A 25,374-nucleotide genomic window follows, 5' to 3' on the forward strand; every position below is an offset into this window, starting at 1 on the left:
TATAACTGGCACCAGAACATAGCTACCTAAAGCAAAAGATCGCTTCACAGAAGTTCAGATGATAATAGGATCAGATGAGGTTGCAGTAGAATTTCATTCCACACCTAAATGTTAAAGAACATTAAACTTACAGAAGCCACCTGACTGTGCCTTGGTCTTGACTAGCGATGCCACCATGACAAATTTAATGTCCTCAACTCTGCAGCTGAGCATTTGCTAATAAACCCACTTGGGCTGTCAGGTTGTGGAACCTTGGCAACAGCACACAAGGACCTCTCATTCAATAACTTTCTCCTCATCAGAGCACGGATACACAGGGGGTGAAGACAGCCATGACAAAGGTGGGGGAAAAAAAACAGACACTGGGCAAACTAAGTCAGTCTGCTCACTTTCTGAGCATGAAAGCTTGGGGAGAAATAAAGAAAATCAGTCTGCAGGAAAAGGAGGCAAGATGGCGCAGGAGCTTAGAGTAAAAGCCCTTTCAGTACCTTCTTCAGGAGCTGCGCATAGCTGGCCTGGGGCAGAGGAAGCCCATGCGTATCCTGAGAAACATTTTCCCTTCTTCATTGAAGCTTGCTCAAGATGGTTTTTGTTTCACAGGCATGTGTGCATGCACACACGTCCAAAATGATGCAGTGGAGAAAGATAAAGGACTCTGCTGAATTTTATTTCAGATGAAAATAGATGAATGATTATTGTTTTTACTCTCTGTATGGCTCATTCCATTAGGTTAAATCTTGAAGAATTCAATATTAGAATATTTATTTAGTGTTGTCATAATCTAGGATGGGTTAGGGACAGACCTTAATGGTGAATTATTCATCCCTGATCCCAGGGTGCAGAGTAAACTGCTAACAACTGACAGGCCCAGTTGATCTAAATAGACAGGTTCACTATGTGTGCAAGGAACCAGGAGAGGGGCCACACTGAGGTTCTGCTTCTTGAAGACTGTAATGCAGACCTGAGCCCACTGACTCTACGAGCCTCACCCGTGTGACCAGGAGCAGCAGCTCTGAGCTGCACGCCCCACCTTTCACCTCAGAGGCAGTCACTTTAATGCCTTTTAGCTGTTCCTTCTGATTCTTTTACGCATATTTCTAAATAATATGCTCTGAGAATTCATTGATTACATTAATTTTTAGATATTATCTTTTTACTTCCTACTATGGAAGATGAGACAAAGCAATAGCTACATTAGAAAATATATACAACAAAATCCAGTTGCCTTATTGAAAGTGTGCGACAGAATTTTTTAAAAAATTATAATGCAAATTAACTGACAAACTCCATAAATTTTCTGTTGGGGCTAATCAGCACAATTCAAAGTTCAAAGACTTACACTGCATTAACCTAAGGCTTATTAACATTCCTCACTCCTCTTAGATCTATTTCTTCACGTGCTTGCATTAGGTTGTGAATTAGATACAGATATGGTTTGATTCTTAAAGAACACTGTTAGTACTAAATAATTCTGAAAGTGCTCTGCAGTTATAAACCAAGGTACTTAAAATCAAAAGTCTTACAAGTTTCTTTCTAATTAATGTATGATGTTTCATTTTATAGAAAATTATTTTCATTTTTCACCAGGCATTTAATCTCCAAAATTATGCTTCACTTCATCAGAAGATCTTTCCAGTATGACAATAATCATCACAAGAATTTTCTAATTTAAACAAGTCAGATGGAAAAACTTTTGAAACACTGATAAAAAAACAATATATTAACAAACTTAGGGGTTACTGCCTCATAGATACAAATATCTTATTTAGGTATATGAAGTTCATAGAGATTTATCAGCAAATCACATATTACATTAGTTGTAGAAAAACATATCTATCTGTAACTTTAGTTAACAATCATGATACCAATACAATGGTTCCAAATTTGTTAAATTGTAAAATGTTGCTGTCTAGTCAGTACTGACTTAAACAACAGAACAGCAAATTTTCTTATCCCAACAGGACTTTCCACTTTAAATTCGGTTTTATTAATGACTACTTTAAACACAAAGTGAAAACCATATTAAAATATAATCATTTTCATGCTTACAGTCAGTGGCCAAAGGGTACCATAATTTTTATATAATTTAAATTCACTTACATTTATAAAAAACGTATTTTGAACATCCACATCCCAGATGCTGAGGACAAAATAGTGAAACAGATAAGTCCTACCCTTGGTAATCAGGCAATGTGCTTCATTAACACAACAAATATTCAGTACTAAAATATCCCTATGAGATTTAAACAAATACGTGAATGAAAATATTCTCATTCTTAAAAAGAAAACTGAAGACAACTATGTTAAGATGCTTTCACAGCCCTGACAGATGTGGAACCAAAAGATCACCAGTTCAATTCCCTGTCTGTGCAACATGCCTGGGTTGGGCGTCAGGTCCCCGTTTGGGGTCTTGCAATCTATCAATGTTTCTCTCTCTCTGTTTTCTTCCCTCTCCCTCTCGCTAAAAAATTTAAATAATCTTTAAAAAAAAGATGTTTTCATAATATCACTGGTAAAGTCTGGTGAACCCCTGCCACAAAGCAAAAAAAAAATGTGATAAGAGTTACAAAGATATTTATATCTTAGATATCTGAAAGACACAGAACATTAAATCAATCTTTATCCATTTTAAAAATTCATAGTTCCTGCAAATATTCATTAGTATCATATCATTAGCCACACAATTTCTTGTCATTTGACAAACAAATGTAAAGGAATTAAAAAAATAACTATCTTAAAAGATGAGGTAAAATGATCGTTTGAAGCTGCATATGAACTCACCTTCAGCCACATTTCTTATCTATTTACTTTGACTGACCTTTTTTTTGTAGGTAGGGGGACTAGGTAAAGTTGAAATGAAAGGTTTAAGACAGAGTACATATTCAGCTATACTATCTGTTTACTTTGCCTGACCTTTTTTTATGGGATGGGAGAAGAAAGAGAAGTATCTGCTCATGTAAATCTCTGTGCTAATAAACATAAGGATCAAAAAAGTCCATCAACCACGCCGAAGTTAAGACACTATATAAAGGCAAATCCCACAAGAGTAAATGTGACAATGATAAAAGGTATTTCTGTATCTGCTGCTTGGATAAGATTCTACATTTACTACAATCCGATTAAAGACCATTTTCCTGCTTATGCAATATAACACAGCTATTTATCTTACTTTATAATTAAACAATATATTAAATATTACATGTATTAGAAGGTATCAGAAATGTTTTCAGTGTCTTATAGAGCAAATACAGCTTACTTTTTTTCCTCAAATGTTTCTATTTTGAAAATTACTAACCCACAGAAAAATCCAAAGAATGATACGATGAACACCCATATACTCTTCATCTAGATTTACCAATTGTTAGAACTTTGCCACATTTCCTTTACCCTTTTCTCTCTACACATATACACATAAAATAATATTTTTGCTGAATTCTTTAAAAATAAATTGCAAACATCAAGAACATAGGTTTATGTAATATGGTACTAAGTACAAAGTTTAAGGAACATACACGTGAATGAAAAAAAGAAGGGAACTAAAATTTACTGAGTGCTTGAAATGGGCCAGGCACTATGTGAACAGCTTTGCATATGTTGATTTTTAAATCTCATATGTTTTATGAGGAAGGAAACAACAGCTTAGGAAGGTTAACTGACTTCATGAGATACTAATATAACACTAGCTAGTAATGGCAAATTCAAGATTTTAAACTCTATTTCTTTTACTATTACATTATGCTGCCTTCCTTAGAAATAATTTTTAACAAATGTATAAATAATATATAATCACTTAGAAAAAAACACAAGTGGAACTGAAGTAGAAGTGGCCATGTGGTTCTGGATTTGAACAGACCCGTACACACGTGCAACCTTGTACAGTGTATCCAGAGCCCAGTGCACACTGCACCACCTCAGCTTGACAGTGCAATGAGAACTCCCATTCACAAAGCTCCTCAGTGGCTTTAAGCAACATAATTATCTTATTATAGTTAGGCCAGCTAAGGCACAAATAATGACTATCTTAACTTGCTCTATGGTCCTAAAGTTTTAAATTAGGAAAGTTATTAATATTAATATTCTCATTTTAAATATCTGCTATTTCTCTGAGCACTTATTATGTCCCAAGAGCATTTACAGATACTTTCATTTAATCCTCTGAACATCTCCAAAAGACACACATCACATCCTGTATTTCACAACCAGTAAATGGAGGATCCGGCCTTTCACTCAAGTCCGACTGACTCCAAGCCCCTGTGCTCACCTCACCACACAACGGACCCAACCCACAGAACTTTCCGACGCCTCCAGAAAGCAGGGCTCAGGGAGGGACGGCGCCGGTTCTACACAACCTCCTATCCCCACTGTTTTGCTTCTCTCTCACCTCCTTGTTATTTGGAATTTTATTAAATTAAAATTTATGAGTAGACATTTAGAAAAAGCTATTCTACTGTACCTTGCACTTTCATTCCTTTTGAATGCAATAGTTACCAAGTCTTGGTCCTAAATTGTCTACTCTAATCTCTCCCCCCAAAACACTAAAGTTACATAATTTCAACTTAAACAATAATGTTTTCTTTCTCAGGAATATATCTCACATATAACTTGGGAATCTAATACAGTTTTTTAATAACTAGTTATATTATTCACTTAACAATAGATGTGTATTTACCATAGTAACATTACATGTATTTAGGAATATGACTTTTGGGAGAAATAATAACACACATAGAAATAAAAAAAATATTGGAAGGTATATATATGTGATAAATGGTTATTTTAAGTCTTAACTTTTATTAAGTGAACAGATTAAAAATTGTACACACAAAAGCAAAGTAACATGACTGTTAGAAGTGAAGAAGTACAGAGAAAAAGTAAAAATGAAAGAAAAAATTTATGAAGTAAAACTTTCTGGGGGCCACAGTTCTACATCACACAGAACACTTTTACTTATTCGATGAAACACAAGAGCTACATACAAGTAAAGAACTTAAAGTTTTTCTCTACTAGATATAATAATATGTCCACATAAAACAAAAACATAGAAAATATTTCATGATGCTAAAATATCCATCACAGCATCAGTTTTTATATAATCCCTACCACATGAAGTATCTTCAAATAAAATTTTAAAAGCTTAAAAAACTAAACAAAATATAAAAGTGAGCAAATAAGTAAAAACACATTTGAAGAGCTATATTACAAAAATGAGCCACCCAAAATCTATTATCAGTGCTAAAAATTAAGTAGGCCACTGCTGGTCATACGCTTTAAATCTTTTTCTATTTGTTTGGCTTTTTTCTTTTTGAAATGGCTTTTCTGGCACTAAGAATATCATCAATCCAATGAGATTTAAGCTTTGTTAGAAGATTAACTCATATCATGTGGATTAAAAATCTACCCAAAATGAACCTTTTTTGACCTTTCCAATGAGTGGCCACCACACACAAATAATAAGAGACTAAACTCACACAGGGCATTAAGTACAATTAAAGTTATATACATAACATGATTTTGAGTTACAAATACGTGTACATATAATACATATGTTCAAAAATACATATATAAAAATCTTTTTAAACGATCTTGTTTTCCTTTTCTATTTTCTTTTCATATGAAAGTCTTTGATGAGCCTATATTGAAATATAGTTATTTTGCCTGTGAAACAATTTAAGTTTTTCACTCCACTTCATATTAGAAAAATGTTTACCAATTTTGCAAAAAATAAAATTCTAGGTTTCAGGCTTGACTAGGGATAGATAATATTCCAATTAACTGAGACAAATAATGTAGATAAATATGCGAGTCTAGCCGGGGAAGGGAGAGAAGAATTCGAGTCAGCATGAGATGCCTGTCTGGACACTCGGGTGCCTACAGCCAGCACCCAGCTGAATATGCAGGCCTAAGTCTCCTAAGAGAGGTCACAGTCAGAAAAAAAAGGGGTTGGGAATTATCATTTAGAGTGGGTATGTCAAAGAGTACTAAGCCAAAGACCACCAAGTTTAAGGGAAAGAGAAAGAGATTCCATGATGAAGTATGAAGTCAGAGGAGAATGAGAAAAACAAAAAAAGAAAACGATGCAATCACTGGGATAGGGAGTTTCAATGAGCAGGGTCTGATCTACAGTGTAAAATACAGAAGCAGCAAGGTTCAGCGTACCCAGTGCCGACAATGGGCTAGGTCTGCAGTCACAGGGGTCACTGTTGGCTTTTGCCAGAGAAGTTTCAGTAAAGACGTAGGGGCTGAAGCCGTAGGGGCTGAAGCCGGTTGTACATTAAGGAGCAAAGGGACATGGAGCCCTAAGTGCCTAGGACTATAAGCTTTTGGGTCTACAAAAATGCCTAACAGCTGAAAATCAAAGTTAATTTTTAATTAAATGTATATAAATTAACATTTACAACTTTTGTATTAATGCATTTCATTCCAGCTGAAAACAATTTCTAGATTAGATATTTCAATTTCACAAAAATTCTTAAATAAGCATGACTGCCAAGAAATCATAATCAATCAATCATAAGTAAGTTACTCATTGCCAGATCACTTCAAAAGCAAAAGTATAAAAATCTTGTCAACATAATCAGCCCCGCTTAATCAGTAATATTGATCCATTTTATAGATTCAAATGATACGGAATAAGACCTTCCAAGTAGAGCAGCCTGGGACTATAATGGCCTTAAAAATGGTCCTGGTGAATGGAAGCGTAAAGGGACAGACACTAAAATCTTGGCTAGGAAGGAAAGAGATACATAAGAGAGTAAAGAAAAATACAGGATAAAGAAAAAAGTTACGGACTGAAAGTCCATAGAGACTTGGAGACTGATGACGCAGAAGGAAGAAGAGGTAATTCCACGGAGCAAAGGAAACAAAAGTGCATGGGATGAAGAGCATTCATGTCCAAGGACAGCAAACGAGAAATGGATGCAGATACAATGGTAAAGGCTTAGATAAATTTTCAGGACTAGAGCAGAAATTGAAATAATTTGAGCTTGAGCCCTATAATATTTTTTAAGAGAGAAATAAGGTCTTTCACTGAAAGCACAGGGAAGTGGGTTGAGAACAGAAGCAAAGGTTGAGGACAGTGAAGAATTAGCACAGTACTTTCAAGTATGTCCTCTTATGTAATTCTTATAATCACTTTATGAGCTTGTGAGGGCAGATATTACTAATTCTATTTTACATATTAAAAAACCTGGACTCTAAACTATACATTAAAATTGTTTACTATAATCTTTTTCAAGTACATATTAAACATCTCATACTATTTAGAATTTGTCTTTCCAAATGTTTCCAGATACAGCTATGACACTTTTGTCTCATAGCAGGTCACAGAGCCATAGAACCATGACCTAAGTCATTTCTCTCCCCAGAAGCTTTAAACATCTCTTCTCGGTTTCCAGTCCTGCTCAGAAGTCACACAGAAGCAAAGACAAATACTTAAAAGTGGAGAAAAACTGAGACTGTGAGCCACAAATTGTGATGATTTCTGAGCATGGTTAGGTACCTACAAGATTTTAGAGTAGTATAGTCCAGATTCAAAAGTCCAGTCTTAACACATTCTCCGAAGACAAATCTACATTTATGAAAGCATGGCATTTCCCAACTGGGAGATCCAGGATACTAAAGTATATAGATAAAACAGGGAGTGGTTAGTAAGATTAAGAAAACAATGACAATTCTGAAAAGAAAGTACAGGTAGTCACTGGACTACCAGAAAAGAATAGTGAAATGGACTTAAGATGTCCTTTCATTGATGGGCTCCAAAAATTTAAAAAACCCAAATTAAAACTGTCAGGGATATTAAAAATGAGGTCATCAAAAGATCAATGCCCCTTCTCCGTTGGTCAAATCTCCCAGGATCACCAAAGGTCTTTGGAACCTAAGGACTAGATTTCACATCTGAGATCCCTTTTGGGCCCGCAGTGACACTTTGTAAGGGAGAAGAGTCAAAGTTCCTCTTCATTCTGCGCAGCCTCTCTGGAGGACCTGCCACCTGGAAGATCTGACATTACTGGACACCCACATGTGGTTGAAATCCTTTCCTCCGGTTTCTGTCACATACTGCATGCTCCGGGGTCTCCTCCTGTTTTAGGTAGGCTGTTGCCTTCTCTCTTCCAATATTAATTCCTACAGATAGTCTTTTTGCTCTTTTTCCCTAAACTTATGTCCCTTTGATTTATTTGTTACCATAGGCAGTTAGCCAGATATTAATAAAGGAAAGAGAGCAAAGGGAATTAAACATTGAGCTTAGTGAACTGGGCAGCATGAGCCTGTCTGCTTCACCAGGAAGCTACAGCTTCACATGCCGCGGGATCACCACATTTCTCTGCAAAGGGGGTTAACACTCCTCTCTTCCCCACCTCTGATACTGGATTGTTGGGGGTTGCAGAGGGAGGTGCTGTACCTCAGGGCCTGTCAGTATGAGTAGGGGTTGTAAACCTGTCAAAAAGCCACGAAAGCTTGGGAAGTTGATTGGTTCTTTTGAGAAAGCACCTGGTCCATCTCAAACCTAAGCTAATATAAATGCAACCACATAGGTCTAGCAGCTACTGGGGCCCATGGCAGACTTCATGGGCTCTGAAAGGACTAAGCTTTAGTATGAAGCAGAAACTCTGGACACTGGTTTTTGTTTTGGCAGAAGACATGGCTGGACTTTTTCAAGGTGGGATGGGGGGAGATGAGACATTGAAAACCCAGGGGGCAGCTTCTATTTCCACTTGAATAGACCACCTTGCCACACTAGTTTCCCATGTGTGTGTCCTTGGAATGCTTTCCTCATAATCCTCATAATCACGAGAGAGCCTAATTCTTACTAACAACATATTCACTCTCACAGAATGAATTATCAAAGTTAATGGCCTTCAAATCCACATTTACAGCCCTAACCTCCTGCCAATGATCCAGCTCCAGTTTCAGTCTGGAAATACTTCAGGTGGATGGGGAGCAACTGATAACTTTTCTTCTTTTCTGCCATGTTACCATTCTCTGACTCCCGTGCTAAAAATTCTATAATCACTCTTTACTATTTTATATAGACTATTAAAAAAACAAAACCCAGTTATGGTATCATTTTAATTTAGAGCTGGAAGCCTCAGGGTGATTAATTCCTGGTTTGTCTCCCTGCTTCTATTAGATCAGAAAAAAAAAGCTAGAGCATGTAATTTATCTCAAGGCATTGTAATTTATTCTATTAGTAGTCTACACAAAACAAAATTATATAGCTTGTCCCATGTCAAATACTGACTCAGAAATAAAGGAGAAGAAATTCTGGGTAGTTGAGGCAATAAGGTCAATGAAAAGAACAATTAAAACTATACAAAACTCAGGCCTTCAACATTCCAAACTTCCAATTACAGGTAAAAAAAAAAAAAAAAAGGAAAACAGCATGCCAAAAAGCTGTGTCTCGTGTTCCAGGTGCAAGCCTCTGTGGACATGGAGGGCAGTTTAGGAGAAACTGAAGTGAACAGAGAAGAGAGGAGCAGAGAGAAAGTCTTCATCTATTAAAAAAATTTTAAAACTACTATAAAAATAAAATGGATACAATAATTCAAACAATTCACCTGCTAAAAAATCACCTCAAGAAAACAAATAGCAAAATAGAAGAAAACTACAATATAGGATTCTAAACTGAAGCCCTGGCTGGTGTAGCTCAGTGGATTGAGCACGGGCCTGTGAAGCAAAAGGATTCTAAACTGAACTGAATATCTTTAAACAAGCATTTGGAGCCATAAAAAGCCAACTTTGATCAATGTGGTATAAGAATAGATTTCATCTTTGTCCTGGTTCCTGGCATGGCCCCTAAAAACCCCTGGAATTCTCTGAATGATAGGAAAGTCTCTGGTTATTCATAAGAAGCCCCCTTTAAGCACACCTGAGTTCCTGCTAATGTGGTGATGTAGGATGGAGCCCCTACATAATCTGAGAGGATGGGGCTGGAAACCGGAAAGAGCAAGGGATTAGAGGGTTGGAGCTTTCAACCCCAACTACTAACCTCCAGCAAAGGAGAGGGCAGCTGAAAGTTAAGCTCTATATACCTGAAACTAATATAATATTGTATACCAACTATACTTTAATTAAAAAGGGCTTTGCATTCCAGAATGATATTTTTTTGAAACCCTCCTGAACAGTAAGCTTGGATGAGCTCCATGGGCAGTGAACACATCCACGTGCTGGGAGGGTGGTTCACCCAGTTTCGTGGGGCAGAAGCTCCTGCACTTTTGACTTTTATCAACCTCTCCCTAGGAACCTCTCCATCTGTCTATCTTTATCCTTTATAACATCTCTTAAAGTAAACTGGTAAATGTAAAAGCCATTCTAAAAAAATAAACCCAAGGAGGAGCTCGTGGGAACCTCCAATGTACAACTGGTAGGTCAGAAGTACAAGTGACAACCTGAACTTGTGATTGGCATCTGAAGCGGGGCAGTCTTATAGAACTGAGCCCTTAAACTGTAGGATCTGATGTTATCGCCAGGCAGATACAGAAATGAGTTAAATTTGTAGGATACCCAGTTGGTGTCTGTCCAGAACTGGAGAATTGCTGGGTGTGGGAAAACCCCACATACACCTCGTCTCAGAAATACTGATGGTAGAGGACAAAAATAGAGTTTTCCCCTTACAATCAGAAATTCAAAAACAAAAGAAGTAGACGCAAAACAGAAAGTGAAATAGAGCTGAATGAGTACAAGAAAGGAGGAGAAGAAAAAAGGCAAAATCATACTCGAAATGAAGACAAAATTACATGCTGCCCAAAGAATACATTTACATGAAAACTGAACACAGCAGAAAAACAAGAAAATGAAAGTGAGATTAAAAAAAAAAAGGGTACAAAGTATCAGAGAGAAAGCATTTGATATAGAAGACAGGTAAAAGAGATTCAATTTATGTATAATTAGAGTCTCTGTAAAAGATACAATAATGGATCAGAACTAATATTTCAAATTATAATCCTAAAAAACTTCTGGATAAAAGAACCCACTGAACTCTCTGACCTGTAGTATGCAAATGGAACTGTAATAGAGTCTCCAGAAAAAAATTATCAAATAACTACAAAGACAAGAGCATTAAACGGCCATCAAAATTCTCAAAAACAACATAAAACAAATAAAAATGAGGTAGTATTTTCAAAACACTACAGGAAAAAATGTAAATTTCGGAATTTATATTCAGTTAAGCTACCCTTCAGGTATGGAGGATACTGAGAAACAGTGTAAACAGGCACAAGTTCCTAATCATCAGCCCTTCTTGAGGAATCTACTAGAAGAAAAATTCCACCAAACCAAGGGATGATAGGGAAATTTCAGAGAAAACAATGATGATGAGTATTTAATATACTTAGTTACATATCTAAAAGCAAAACAAAGGTAGAAAACAGGAGTGGAAGAAGTATGTATCACATGACAGAAATGTATGTTGCATGTTCTGACAAGGTATAAATAAAACAACTCAAAATTTGATGGACAGGGAGACGGGCAAAAGGAGAGTAAGTGCCTTGGTTACAAATGCAATCAAAAGAAATTAAAATAAATACCATTAAGAGCTCACAAACCAGTGAAAAATTTTCAAATATGTCCAGTTCACATCTTTTCATATCAGTAAGATAAATAATCTTCTCTAAAAATTGCAAAAACATAAATGCTACTTGGCATTTCACAATGAAACGATCAAAAACTACTGTACCTTACAGTAAAGTCATACGAGCAAGAGGCCAGCACGGAAGCATGAAATGGTGAAAACTACAAAACAAAACAAAAAAATGCGTGAAGTTAACTACATTTATAACACGTTACTTCGTGTGGTCATTCCCATGAACACTATAATAAATTCAAGTCCAGTCAGGGCCGTCACTTAAAATTATGCTTTCCCAAACCATATGTACTCCAAGGCAAAACACTTATTTTTTTACATTCTCCAAAGCAAGTCATTACTCAAGCTTTTTAAAAGCTTATATAGAATAAAATGTTCCCAAAGTTTGGCTATTTTGGAAAAATTAAATACAATTTCATGTTAGCTATCTAAAAATGGATCCTAGAAATATAGGGGATTTAAGTATGTGGTGGTAAAATATAAATTTATTATACCTCACCAATTTTATGAATACATATTATGATTGTTATAAGCACAAGTATTGAATAAACATTTAAATGTTAAGTAAAATATCTTTAATATATCACAGTTAATGAGAAATGGTATGAAGGACAAAAATCTGAACATTTAAAGACAGTATCTTTTACATAAATGATATGCAACATATTTTCATAAGCTCCCTTTGCAATTACATTTCTGTAGTGTTTTTCTTACCAGTACTTTAATAGTTAATGTATACATAATAACTACATTTGCAAACTTTCTAGTTTGCAAAATACTTTCACTTCATTACCCTATTTCATTCTCAAAAGCACTGTGGGAAAAAGTAGAAAATATTTTCAACTACTAAAACCTGTGAGCCATTAAAAAAATGCAGGGTACAGTGTCTCATATGTTAAGTTGCAGGCAATAAAATTTAAAATATTAATTTAATTGAAATTTTAAAATTTTGAAATAGGAATAATATTTGAAATAGGAATAATAATATTCAATAATTATCTTATTGAAAAGATCAATAAGGTACTTTTCCTCATTAATGTAAAAAATAAAGACTGATATTCAGAGATGTGACTTATTGATATGAAAACTGTTAAGATGTTTTCCACAGTGAGACTTAGCAAAATCTACCTAAATAAAAGCTGGAGGAAACATGGCGGTCAGCTGGGACCAAAACACAAGCATGACTATATGAAAGAAGAAGGTTTTTCTGGAGATGAGGCGACTGAATCGGAAAAAAAAACCGTAAGTTTGGTGAAAGAGTTGGATGCCTTTCCAAAGGTTCCTGAGAGCTATGTAGAGACTTCAGCCAGTGGAGGTACAGTTTCTCTAATAGCATTTACCACTATGGCGTTATTAACCATAATGGAGTTCTCAGTATATCCAGATACATGGATGAAATATGAATATGAAGTAGACAAAGATTTTTCTAGCAAATTGAGAATCAACATAGATATTACTGTTGCCATGAAGTGTCAGTATGTTGGAGCAGATGTATTGGATTTAGCAGAAACAATGGTTGCATCTGCAAATGGTCTAGTTTATGAACCAGTAATATTTGATCTTTCGCCACAGCAAAAAGAGTGGCAGAGGATGCTGCAGCTGATTCAAAGTAGACTGCAAGAAGAACATTCACTTCAAGATGTGTTATTTAAAAGTGCTTTTAAAAGTTCAACAGCACTTCCACCAAGGGAAGATGATTCATCACAGCCTCCAGATGCTTGCCGAATTCATGGTCATCTGTATGTCAATAAAGTAGCAGGGAATTTTCACATTACTGTGGGCAAGGCAATTCCACATCCCCGAGGTCATGCACATTTAGCAGCACTTGTCAACCATGACTCGTACAACTTTTCTCACAGAATAGATCATTTGTCTTTTGGAGAGCTCATTCCAGGAATTATTAATCCTCTAGACGGAACTGAAAAATTGCCGTAGATCACAACCGGATGTTTCAGTATCTCATTACAGTTGTGCCAACAAAACTACATACATATAAAATTTCAGCAGATACCCATCAGTTTTCTGTGACAGAAAGGGACGTGTTGTTAACCATGCTGCAGGCAGCCATGGAGTCTCTGGGATATTTATGAAATATGATCTCAGTTCTCTTATGGTGACAGTTACTGAAGAGCATATGCCATTCTGGCAGTTTTTTGTAAGACTCTGTGGTATTGTTGGAGGAATCTTTTCAACAACAGGCATGTTACATGGAATTGGAAAATTTATAGTTGAAATAATTTACTGTCATTTCAGACTTGGATCCCACAAACCCGTCAGCTCTGTTCCCTTTGAGGATGGCCACACAAACAACCATACACATTAGCACCTCCCAGATGAAGGAGAAAAACTTTTTACCTGAGATATAAAACCTTTTTTAATGAGAAAATATTGTGCAATATATTCAAAAGAAAAAATATGAAAAAGAAGCAGGATTCATACCTAGAGAAAAAAAGAAAACTGAAACCGAAATCCTATATATGTTGTGTCTGTTACATATGTCCTAGAAGAAATTATGCAGCTAATCAGTGAGGAAGCCCAACTGGAATATTGCTTTGAAGATGACCCTTCCTGATATTGTCATAGCAAATGGGCTGTTTCAAAATCAGACCTTGAATACCTGAAGGAAAGAAGTCAAACCGCATCTAAAGAAAAAAATCATTAATAGTGCAAATGTCTGCGTCCTTTTGTTTTTAAAATACTATCTCTGAATGAAATATGTAAAACATATGGAAAAAAATAAAAAAATAAAAGCTGGAAAACTAAATTACAGCTCTCAAATTTCTTAGGAGCAGCAGAATAAAGTTAACTCATCTGTTGTTCACAGAGTGGAAAGTTTTCTATACCCTAAATGTTTGTGAAATTTACATTTATTATCATATTAGGGAAAAGAAAGAATTAACCATTTCTCCATATGAGTAAACAACAGTGTAAAGAGATCTTCCCACTGAATGAAAAATTATGAAGAATATAATACTAAAACTAATTACTACAGTTTAAAAATATATTAAAAGGAATAGTAGATCGAGGATAATAGAATTTAAACAATTTTTATTTAATTCTAAGTAAAAACTGGCTACATTGTCCCAATTCATTCAATAACTATTCATATACTTTACCTAATTTTAGCTTTTGATATTCTTTATCATTAGTTAGGTAACAAAAACATGCATAAAAAAAGAATCAATAACCCCAACTCATAAATACCTTTATTGATTATATTGATATATTTTCCAAGTACATTTTATTAATTATGCTATCACAGTTGTCCCATTTTTCCCTCCCCTCTATTCCCCTACACCCTGTACCCCCCTCCCACCCTCATTCCCCCACCTTAGTTCATGTCCACGGATTGTACATGTAAGTTCTTTGGCTTCGCCATTTCCTACACTATTCTTAACCTTCCCTTGCCTATTTTGTACCTACCATTTATGCTTCTTATTCCCTGTACTTTTCCCCCCATTCCCAACCCCCCACTGATAATAACCCTCCATGTGATCTCCATTTATATTTTGATTATATTTATACTTCATTCTATATATAAAAAAAGCAGACAAAAATTTACCTTCACTCTCCTGATAGCATAGGTGTGGCCGAGAAGCTCAAACACTGGCTGTCGAACATTCCTCAGGTCCCAGCCTCTCACACTACAATCAACTGCCCCAGTCACCAGCAAATTCTGAAAACAATGCAGAGAAAAGTTAACTGGGACATCTTTTCAATGAAGTACTTCCCAGGCTTTCCTACTAGAAACGATATCTATTTTCTGGTAATTATTTAATCAGAATGCAGTAGTTGTTCTTGAGAAGTTATATAACAAATATAAAAAGAAATCAAAATATAGATCATAAAAGCAAAAGTTAGTATGATTTGAAAGAAAAGGAACTGCATATGCTTTCTGTATGTGATGGAATACTACACACAATGGAAAAAGGCATAGTTCCCTTCCAATCCACCTTTAGTAATATTATTAATAAGCATATAATAGACTAAAAATTACACCTGACAAGTGAGCCAACCTTTTTCTTTGGCATGTTGTCAGGTTTTACCAGGCATTAAAAGGCAAAAGTCCTGTTAATTTAGGAATATTTGAAAAGACAAAGGGTATAAATTAAATCTTTATATATTTTTCTAAATCTAAATCAATCATTTCCAATTCCCACAGGCATGCCTTAATGTAATATCTAATCATATCTGAAAATCTATGCAAATAATGGTAAGCCTCCTTATATTTGGTTTTACAGTTCTTGCTACATACAGACCCAAATGAACTTGAAGTTCCTGGCTGAATAGGCCAAGCACTGGGTTTGCACTCAGCCCCACCCCACATCAACCAGTGCAATAATTCATTGTCTGAATGTGCTGGGCTTCAGTATAAGCTCATTTAAAGATAAACTTCGATGATTCCAAAAATTTTTTTAAACCATTCTCAAGTGTATATTGTCATCTTTTTTTTAGAATTTCCAGATATACAGTCCACGATTTCATTTTCCTATATGGAAAATTGATTATGATGTGAGAGATTGAACTATAGTTACCAGCACTGAAATTTTTTATTTTGATCAAGTATTGCTATTGAATAGGTACTGCATTTTCTTTTAATCTATTTTATTTCTTTTTATTTCAAAAACTCTGCCAATATAATGTTCTCATTCTTTAATTTAAAAGTGGGGGGAAAATCAGGCTTAAGTTTTACCTTTGTCACAGTCAACAGACCACTTGAGATATACGTATCTCAATACATATTTGATCCATTGCTATTTCTAATGCACATGTTTTTGTGATTAAATGAAGCTTTGCAAAAAGTTACAAGTGGGCATTGCTCCCTCTTCAGAAGAAGCACGAAGTCTGGTTAGGCTTATAGGGAAGATAAACAGAGAATATAAAAAACTGATGGACTGTTAAATTAAAAATCAATCTACAAATAGTTCAGCAGCCTCATTAGCTAAGTGAATAAGAATGGAAAGCCAAAGATGACACAAATTGGCAGGTTCAGAGCAATAAAGAAAAAAATATCACGTAACTTGTAAAGCAGTTTCTCAAACAAACAAGTAAGGCTGTACTGCTGAACTTTGAGAATTTCTGTTCCTTATTCTGCCTGTTCAATGTGCCCTTAAATCCAATTAATGCTATTGTAGGCAACTCACAATCATCAATTAGAAATGAAAGGGATTGAATTTAACTTAATGGTCCATAAACACCACCAAATCCACATCAACAAAGATAAAATGAAATCTAGAACACTTCACCATTAGGCAGGGCTAAGCAAATCAGGGCAGAGCCAGACAGGGTACCTCATCGTATTTACACCAGTCACAACTCAGAATTTCTGCCTGGTGTGCGGGAACCACGACTCTGGCTCCTGCTGACTTCATGTCCCAGACTCGCAGGGTCTGGTCACCTGGTGAGAGAGGAAGACTTGATCACACTCCATCACACCACCTCGGATGCTCAGTGACATGTACTCGTGATGACATCATGGGAAGCACAGAGCTTTCACTGAAAGGATACTGCCATCCGTAAATAATATGTCCACATGTGTTGTTTTTAACTATAACAATGCATAAGAACTACTAAAAGTGATGAACTACAAAAAGTAATGCACCGTGACAATGTTTTTTAGATCAGTTCAAATCGGGAAAATCTGAATCTCACACCGAGAAAAGCACAATATATGGTGCATGTTGCTTCAGAAAAAGGCCCCAAAACTCCTTACTTCTAATAAAGTTAGTCCCCTGTACCAGCATATTCTATAAGAAACAAAACAGTAACAATTTTACTATTAAATATAGGCAAAGTCTACCAAGCCAAAACAGAGAATTTTTAAATCTTAGCTTTTATGTTAACCACATTTTAATCAGCTAGCCAGAGGGATTTTTTCTCTTTGGAAAGAAATAACATGAAAAAAAATCTAATGTTATTACAAAATTGCTTTACATTGCTTAGTTGGACAGTCACCCCTGATTAAATGGTTTATATCTGTTTGCCTTGAATTTTTATAAACTATGAGGAAACAACAAAATGACCAAATGAATAAAACCAAGAATAAATATGTATATCTACATCAGAAGTGAATTACAAACAACAACTGGTCATGGGAGAAAGCTAGTTCATCTGGACGATAAGAATGTGGTCTATGGCATGGTGGCAGTCAGAGTCTTGATTCCCACTGGTGGTTGTGGGACACCGGACAAGTTACATAATATGTATGTCTGAGAAGGATTCCTCACCACTGAAAAGAAGTAATGCCTTCTTGGACAGTTCCCTAAGAATTTAGTGCAATGAGGTTTCTGTAAATCACCTAGCATGGCTGCTAGCAGAGTAGATGTTTTAATATGTAGCATACAAAGGGGCTAAATTTTTAATTCCTTAAAATTTAAAGAATATGTATAGCTACATATATTTTCCTATACGATTTGAAATTCTACATCAGATTAGGTAAATTTAGCTATTTTAGACCATTTTTTCTGATTTCCTTGGAAACTGCTTAAGAAAGATAAGAATTAAACTGTTGGTGGTAATGAAATGTAGACATTAAGAACGAGGACTCTGCAGCTCCAGAGCTTGGTTCTACTCTGGTTGAGTCATTTGGTAGCTGCTGATGTTTAATCAAACCTGATTCTTCTTTTCCACACCTATGATCATATACCTTCCTTACAAAACTGAAATAAGAAAAGATTTAAAAATATAAAATAGGAAACCATACTCATGATTAGAAGTCATTCCTGTTCATTATAACATGAATAAGAAGCTATTATTTACTGAGTGCTTACTACGTGCCAGAACACTATGTGGTCTGAGACTTTTATTGTACATGTGTTAATTTATTTTAAACCTCACAGCTGAGGTAGAAATTTTGATCATATAAAAAGTAATATTTGTACTAATTGACGAAGGAAGAAACTGAAGCTCATGAAGATAAAATAAACCACTCAAGACAGCAGGCAATGGCATCAGGACCGGAACCAGGCCCCAGGCCCCTGGCCTGTGCGTCTGCACCCACACTGCCAGGCCCCTGACGTTCCTAGAGAAGCACCACACCATCAGTGCTGGCTGGTTCTACAGAAACTGTTCTTCTACCTTATGCATTTTTTCTGTAAATGGGGGAAAGCACATTTAATCGTACACACACATGCACAAATACATCTGTGCCATCCTCTCATATCTGCCCCAGTGTTGCTTTAGAAGTGAATACTAGAACACTGCAGACGACTTTGGAGCCTCTGTTGCAGTCCCAACGGCTTGCTCCACCTCCTTGCCCAGAGGCCGCCACAATCGGGGATTTTGTGTGAGTCCCTTCAGTCTGTGTTTCTGTAATACTTTTACTGCTTTTTGTGGATCTATAAATATGTGCTACTGCTTCGTGTGGGGGGTTTTTAAAAATGTATTTAAAAATACCATCCTATTATTTTACAAAAGGTTGAAAATCACTCTGATAGAAGAAAGTAACATTTTTGGATCTGGCTACAGATGATAGGAATGAGAAGGAATGATGAGTTTGAAAGAGCCAAATGGAAACTGTTCAGAATTGGCAGAGATTAGAGCTTCAGACATCTTCAGAGGCCCTGATCACAAGCACTGTCTGTGTGCTGTAGTCACCAGTCAGAATTCTAAAGAGCTTTGATAGCGTGATCTTTCACGATTTTCCCTAGCCTTCAGAGTCTAGTAAGTCTGCACTTAACATTGTAGATAAGTTCTGTGATTTTGAACAAAACAACTCACAATGAAACCAAATTTACCGTAAGCTAATTGATATGAACAACAGTTAAGACCCTACATCATCTCTCCAACATAATGATGTGATGCTGAGTGACTTTATTTGAGGACCTGCTGTATAAAGCAGGGTGGTGTGCGCGTCTATGTTTGGTCTGTCAGCAACACGCTTCTAGGAATAGCACCCGCTTCTTGCCGTGCAGTTCCAGAAGGGCCTGTGTGTGGTTCAATACAGGTGACCAGCTGCCAGTGGCAGGCCTTCAACTTATAAGAGAAGCTAATCAGGCCCCAGCAAGGCCAGTCATAGGGTCTTATCCCTTGCCCTGACCACAGTTGGCAAGCCAAAGGGAGGTACTTGAAATTTTTCTAAACTAGAACTGAAAAATAATGTCGGTCCCTATCTAATGATAAAACCTACAGGTTATAAAACTGAGGAGCTCCTGGTGGGCATGGGTCTCACTGTAACACTAGCCTGCAGAGTCAGGTCAATAAGCAGAGCAAAGTCCAGACCAGGAACAGAAAACATGTCCTCGGGACTTTCAAGCATCTCCTCCCTTTCTGGGGTTGCTTTTCAATAAATTCTACAAAGACCTAAAATAGTTCAAGTTCTATCACTTGTAGGCAAAGGAAAGCACTGATCATCCTGAGGGGAGTGATGAAGTTCATCTGAAGCTTCAGTCTCTAAAAAGCCTAGCCCCAAACAAAAACATCTGATTCAGCACAAGGCTTCCACTAAAACATAGGAAAAGCCTAAAGGACGTACCCCAGCTTCCAAAAATTTATATTTAATGTTAGGCTGAAAAGTCTGCTAGAGTTATGACTAAAGCTTTGTTTAAAGTTCAATGAGTTTGTCTTCACCCCAAAAATTACATTATATGGGTGTGTGAATGATTTAAAGTGCCAAAACATTACCATGAATGTTGACTAGGAGATTAAGAACTGTTATTGTAGCAACAATATGAATGAATTCCACAAATAATGTTGAGCAAAAGAAACCAGACACAAAAGCATAAAAACAGGCAACATTAATCTGTGTTATTAGAAGGCAGCACAGGGGTCAGCCTGAGGCAGGGGGCAGTAATGAGTGGAAGGATGTGAGGGAAGGCCTCTGGAAGCACTGTGCCTTGATCTAGCTGCTGGTACACAGATGTGCTCACTGTGAAAGCTCATTGCCTTGTATGCTTTAGAGTACACACTGTTCTGTAAGTGCATTACACTCCAGTGAAAGATCAAACAAACATCAAAGCCTGGGTGGGTGGTTATTCTAAACTTCTCCGAGAAAATGTTTTGGTTCTCACTATCATACTCAAGCAATATTTTTTTTAAAAAGCACCATGGCTTGTCCTTCTTATAGCTTATTTAAAGGGCACCAGAAAAGAGAGACCTCCTCTGCAGAAGCTAAGAATTCCACTGCCGGCACAGTCGCTCCTGCTGCACACAACTGGCACTTCTTCCTCATCGCTGTTTCCCAAACAGCACAATGACTCACTCAACTCTTTGAACCACCGGGACATCTGCATTTGTTGGGTTTCTTTTTCACAAGTTTTAAAACTCATCGCCTGAGGATATGGTTATTAATTTTAGAGAGAGTGGAAGGGAGAGAGGGGGAGAGAGAAACACCAATTGGTTGCCTCCTGTAAGCACCCTGACCGGGCACTGAACCTACAAACTAGGTATGTGCCTTGACTGGGAATCAACCCACAACCAGTCGGTGCACAGGAGGACGCTCTAACCAACTGAACCACTCAGCCAGGGCTGCACTTTTTGTTGTTTTTTCATCATATTTTCCAGACAACTAGCCTTTCATTGTCAACCAGACATTCATCAGACCCTTGCGATGGTGCGATCGACCCACCTGAATTGCCAGTTTCTCTTTTCGGTTGCAGACCTGCCACTATCAGCAGAACCAATGAATTTAAATGCACGATGCAGAACAGGAAGTGCTGGTACTACTATGATTAACTGCAAATTGTAGCAGATAAGAGGAAGTTGGGTAAGGAGAATGAATATAAACACTGAGTCTGAAATCGTGAAATGAACTGAGTAGCAAAACGATGCATATTGGGCCCAAATAACTTAATTTCACTGAAATACCAGATGCCTATCAGATGTCATGTGACTCCTCAGAGTGCAACGAGGTTTTTTCAACTACTGGACCCAACATATTCACACATGGCTACCATTTATGAAATTATATGGGGTCTGTACTAGTAGTAACTTAGTTTTCATGGTTCACAAGAAAGTTTACTTCACATTAATCTTCTTTCTGTACAGAACTTAAATATTCTTCCTTTCTAGCTCACATCATTTAGAAATATGAATTCTGTACTAACAGAGCTACCACAAACCAGACAAAATGCAATGTCCTCAGAGAACTCCAATACAGAGGCAAATCTAGATCTAAATCTCTACTAACTCCCCATCTGGGTCCTGTCTTAGCCAATGGTAAAATCAGTCCTAGGTTTGCAAATACCATGCAACTCTGAAGGTTACTAAATTCTTGGAGTAATTTTTTTAAAGGAATATATTTTACAGCACACAGCTCCAGTGCTTGATTTTCATCAAATCCCCTCAGATCTATTTTAAGCCCTGAATGTGCAGCCTTTTCAGTGAATATTGGCCCCCCAGAATGTATCCATCTACTCCCACCTAATCAAAATTCACTCTTCGCCTGCTCAGTGTATATACTTTGTGAACCTCTCTTTCCCATTCCGTACTCCCAACTGCGGGCGCTAAGCCAGCACAGCCAGCCCCTCTGTAGACGCAGTGATTAGTTCAGGAACACCCAGGTTCCCTCTGGAGCCAAAGGAGAAAACAACTTTTCCTAGATGTCTGAAAACCTCTCACTTTTCCCTCACACACAGAAACCAGAAAGGATGTGAGGATTAAAGCCGCTGCCATTTTGCTATCACAGGTACATGACACTGAAACCAGCTTGACAGAAGACAGAACAAAAGTGAGGACAGGAATATCCTTTGAACCCTATATCCAGCCATGCCTCTATGAAGCCAGTTCTAATTCTGGACTTTTAAACGATGTGAGCTATGTGAGCAAATGGTTTGTCTTCTTTCTTAAAGCAGTTTGGGTCAAAATTTCTTTCAATTTCAACTGAAGAAGTCCTGGTTGATATGACCACTGTTTACATTCATTTCTAATCTATATTTTAATCATTTTTCAGTTATAGTTGATATGCAATATTACATTAGTTTTAGGTGTACACCCCAGTGATTAGACATTATATAATTTACTAAGTGATCATCTCACTAAATCTCGGGCCCATCTCACACCACACAGTCACTAGAGCATTATTGACTGTGTTCCCTACACTGTACTTTACATCCCGGGACTATTCTGTGACAGCCAGTCTGCACTTCTTGATCTTCACCTTCTTCACCCATCCCCTCTCATCCCTTCCCATCTGGCACATGAAAGTAATATCATTAAACAAATGTTCTTTTTTCTTCTATTAAAGCAAATAATCACTTTGTTGATAAAAACCTGTTTTTATACAGTACCTACTTACAACACGCAGATCCTTTTTTGAAGTTAAGTTTGATGATTACACTGCTAACTCTCCATACACCACTCATCTTTTTCTGCTATTCAGTCTCACACTGAACACTCTAAGTGTAACATCCGGAGTCAATATTATGTATACCAGGCTACACAAAAGGCCAATGAATGAAGCAGTGCATGACTCAGTCCAAATAAAGGGCTAATACACACAATGCTGCCTGACATTCAAATAAATGCAGCTGTATTAGTTCATGATTTTGTCACTGTCAGATTTCACATTTGGTCATGGGCATAAAAAGAACAATGATTAAAATCAAATGAAGACAACTGTAGAACTTAAATAATAAGAGGAATTAACAAAATGATATTCAATAAGGTAAATATTTTTTTAAGTATCAGTAGTTCAAGGAGCTTTACTTACTAATACTTTCCCAAATATGTAAAATTATCCTCATTATTAATTCTAGTTTATTGTGAATGATGACAATCAGAGCTCCCAGCAGACACGTCTTGACTGGTTCACTAGTGAAACGTGTTTCGGTTCACTGAAGGTGGATCTATTCTATACCAGGAATCCCATCCAAGGTTTAAAAGGCCTCCTCTGAAAGTACAGGATGTAAGGCCATGCCTACTTGAAGGAAATGATGCTAATGTCAGTCTGATTCACATTTTCATGAGAATTTTAATGTAATTGTACTAATACTTTGTGGTAGAGATTTTCACTAATAGTAAAATGATAAATATTATAACCATTACACTGAACTGTGGTCATCCTACAGATGGGATTCACTACAAACATAAAACTCATTAGCATTTACACTAAATTAAAAGCATAAAAAATGACTAAGTCAAATTATATAGGCAGGCGAAAGAACTAATTCAAATTAAATGTACCAATATTGCTATCATTGATTTAATAAACACCTGTACTATGCATGATAAGCTGCACAACAGAAAGACAAAAGACTAAAGAAGAAATTTAGACTTATCCCCCAAAGCCTTGATATTTTGAAAGATTCATTTCAGATTATGAGTAAAAAATGATGACAATTTATAAGTTAAAAAATAATAGTAATAAGTTTATTAGTTAACAGAGTATATCACTCTTTGTTCTAGAAAACAATGGGGTTAATTTTAATCAACAAAACATTTAAAAAAATTAACTGCACACAGAAGATACTGTAATTTACTTCGCTGTTATCTTAGATTCAAAAAGTTGCTCAGTTTAAATGGACATTCTTGTCTATACACAATTTACCCTAAGGTTTTCACTTCTGATTGTCTTCAGCCTAATAATGCTTGTAGAATTCAGGGACATGGGCATTTTCAATTTTTAGAATTAAAACTAATAAACAAAAGACAAATACCATGTGATCTCACCTATATGTGGCATTAAAAACTACAGACACCAAGAACAGGTTGGTGGCTGTCAGAGGTGGGGGTGAGGGCAGGCTTTCATGGGTGAAGATCAGAAAGTACAAACTTCCAGTTACAAAATAAGTCATGTGAGTACACTGTACAGCATGGTAACTCAGTTAATAATACTGTATTGTTTATTTGAGAATTGCTGAGAGGAGACCTTACGAGTTCTCATGAGAAAAAAAATTTGTAACTATGTGTGGCGATGGATGTTAACTAGACTTAGTGTGGTGATCCTTTCACAATATGGATACCTAAATATTGAATAATTATGTTGTACAAGTGAAATTAACACAGGGTGGGGCAAAAGTAGGCTTACGGCTGTGTATATGGAAAATAACACAATAATTAAGAAAAAATACAAGAATAAACTGTTTCATGTATTCACAACTGTAAACCTACTTTTGCCCCACCCTGTATAATGTTATATGTCAATTATATCTCAATAAAAAACAAACTGAAAGGGTTTCTGTGACATTATATTCCTTATGAAAGCCACCTGACAGAATTCCACAATGCAGAGCACTGATACAGTTTGTTAGCAAGAAAGGCACAATCAGTACCCCACTGACTGTTTCTCTTTGGGTGCTGGGTGACTAAACAGGGAGACGATATTAGGGGAAACGCTCTGCCTCCTTCTGCAGTTACGTCTTCTGTCCCCTAAACAACCAGAAGAGTTCCCATGGCTTTATCCCCACCCTACGCAAGGCTCTATGTCAGCAAACGTTTTCCGTAAAAGGCCCAACAGTAAGTATGTTGGGTTTTTAGAATTGCTGACATAAAGCGAAAGCAAACAGAAGAAAAGGTAAGCAAGGACACCAAAAAGCATCCTTGCTATAGCTTAGTGGCCATGAATTCCATCCTACAGAGGACATTCTAAAAGGAGGGAAAACATCAAGGAAAGGAGAGACTGATACCAAAGAACCTCACTTGCTCTCTGTCTCACACCTCCAACTTCACCAAAAAACAGCATGTTAGTCAAATGGTTAGAATCATCAAAAAGTAATTCAGGCCCACCTAATTCATGTCTAGGGGCAGCAAGGCAAAGCAACAAAGAGCACGAGGAATTTGGTGTCCCCACCCTCAGCTCTAAGGTACACAGTGCCACCTACTGGAGAAAACAAGACCACCATTCTCTACAAGTAAGGCTT

At 36.6% G+C, this 25,374-nt stretch overlaps 1 protein-coding gene across 1 annotated transcript in view; it reads right to left on the minus strand.

The window, feature by feature from the left end:
* The window catches only part of PEX7 (peroxisomal biogenesis factor 7), a 68,482-nt gene that overhangs the window by 32,957 nt on the left and 10,151 nt on the right, over positions 1 to 25,374 (minus strand). The window contains exons 6-8 of the mRNA XM_037148819.2: positions 16,870 to 16,976; positions 15,141 to 15,254; positions 11,672 to 11,727 (exon numbers count right to left, since the gene is read on the minus strand). Of these exons, the coding sequence (XP_037004714.1) occupies positions 11,672 to 11,727; positions 15,141 to 15,254; positions 16,870 to 16,976 (277 nt within the window). The remainder of the gene's footprint in view (positions 1 to 11,671; positions 11,728 to 15,140; positions 15,255 to 16,869; positions 16,977 to 25,374) is intronic.

Source organism: Artibeus jamaicensis, unplaced genomic scaffold (assembly GCF_021234435.1).
Source record: "Artibeus jamaicensis isolate MK-2021 breed Jamaican fruit bat unplaced genomic scaffold, CSHL_Jam_final contig_387, whole genome shotgun sequence".
Taxonomy (NCBI): Eukaryota; Metazoa; Chordata; class Mammalia; order Chiroptera; family Phyllostomidae; genus Artibeus; species Artibeus jamaicensis.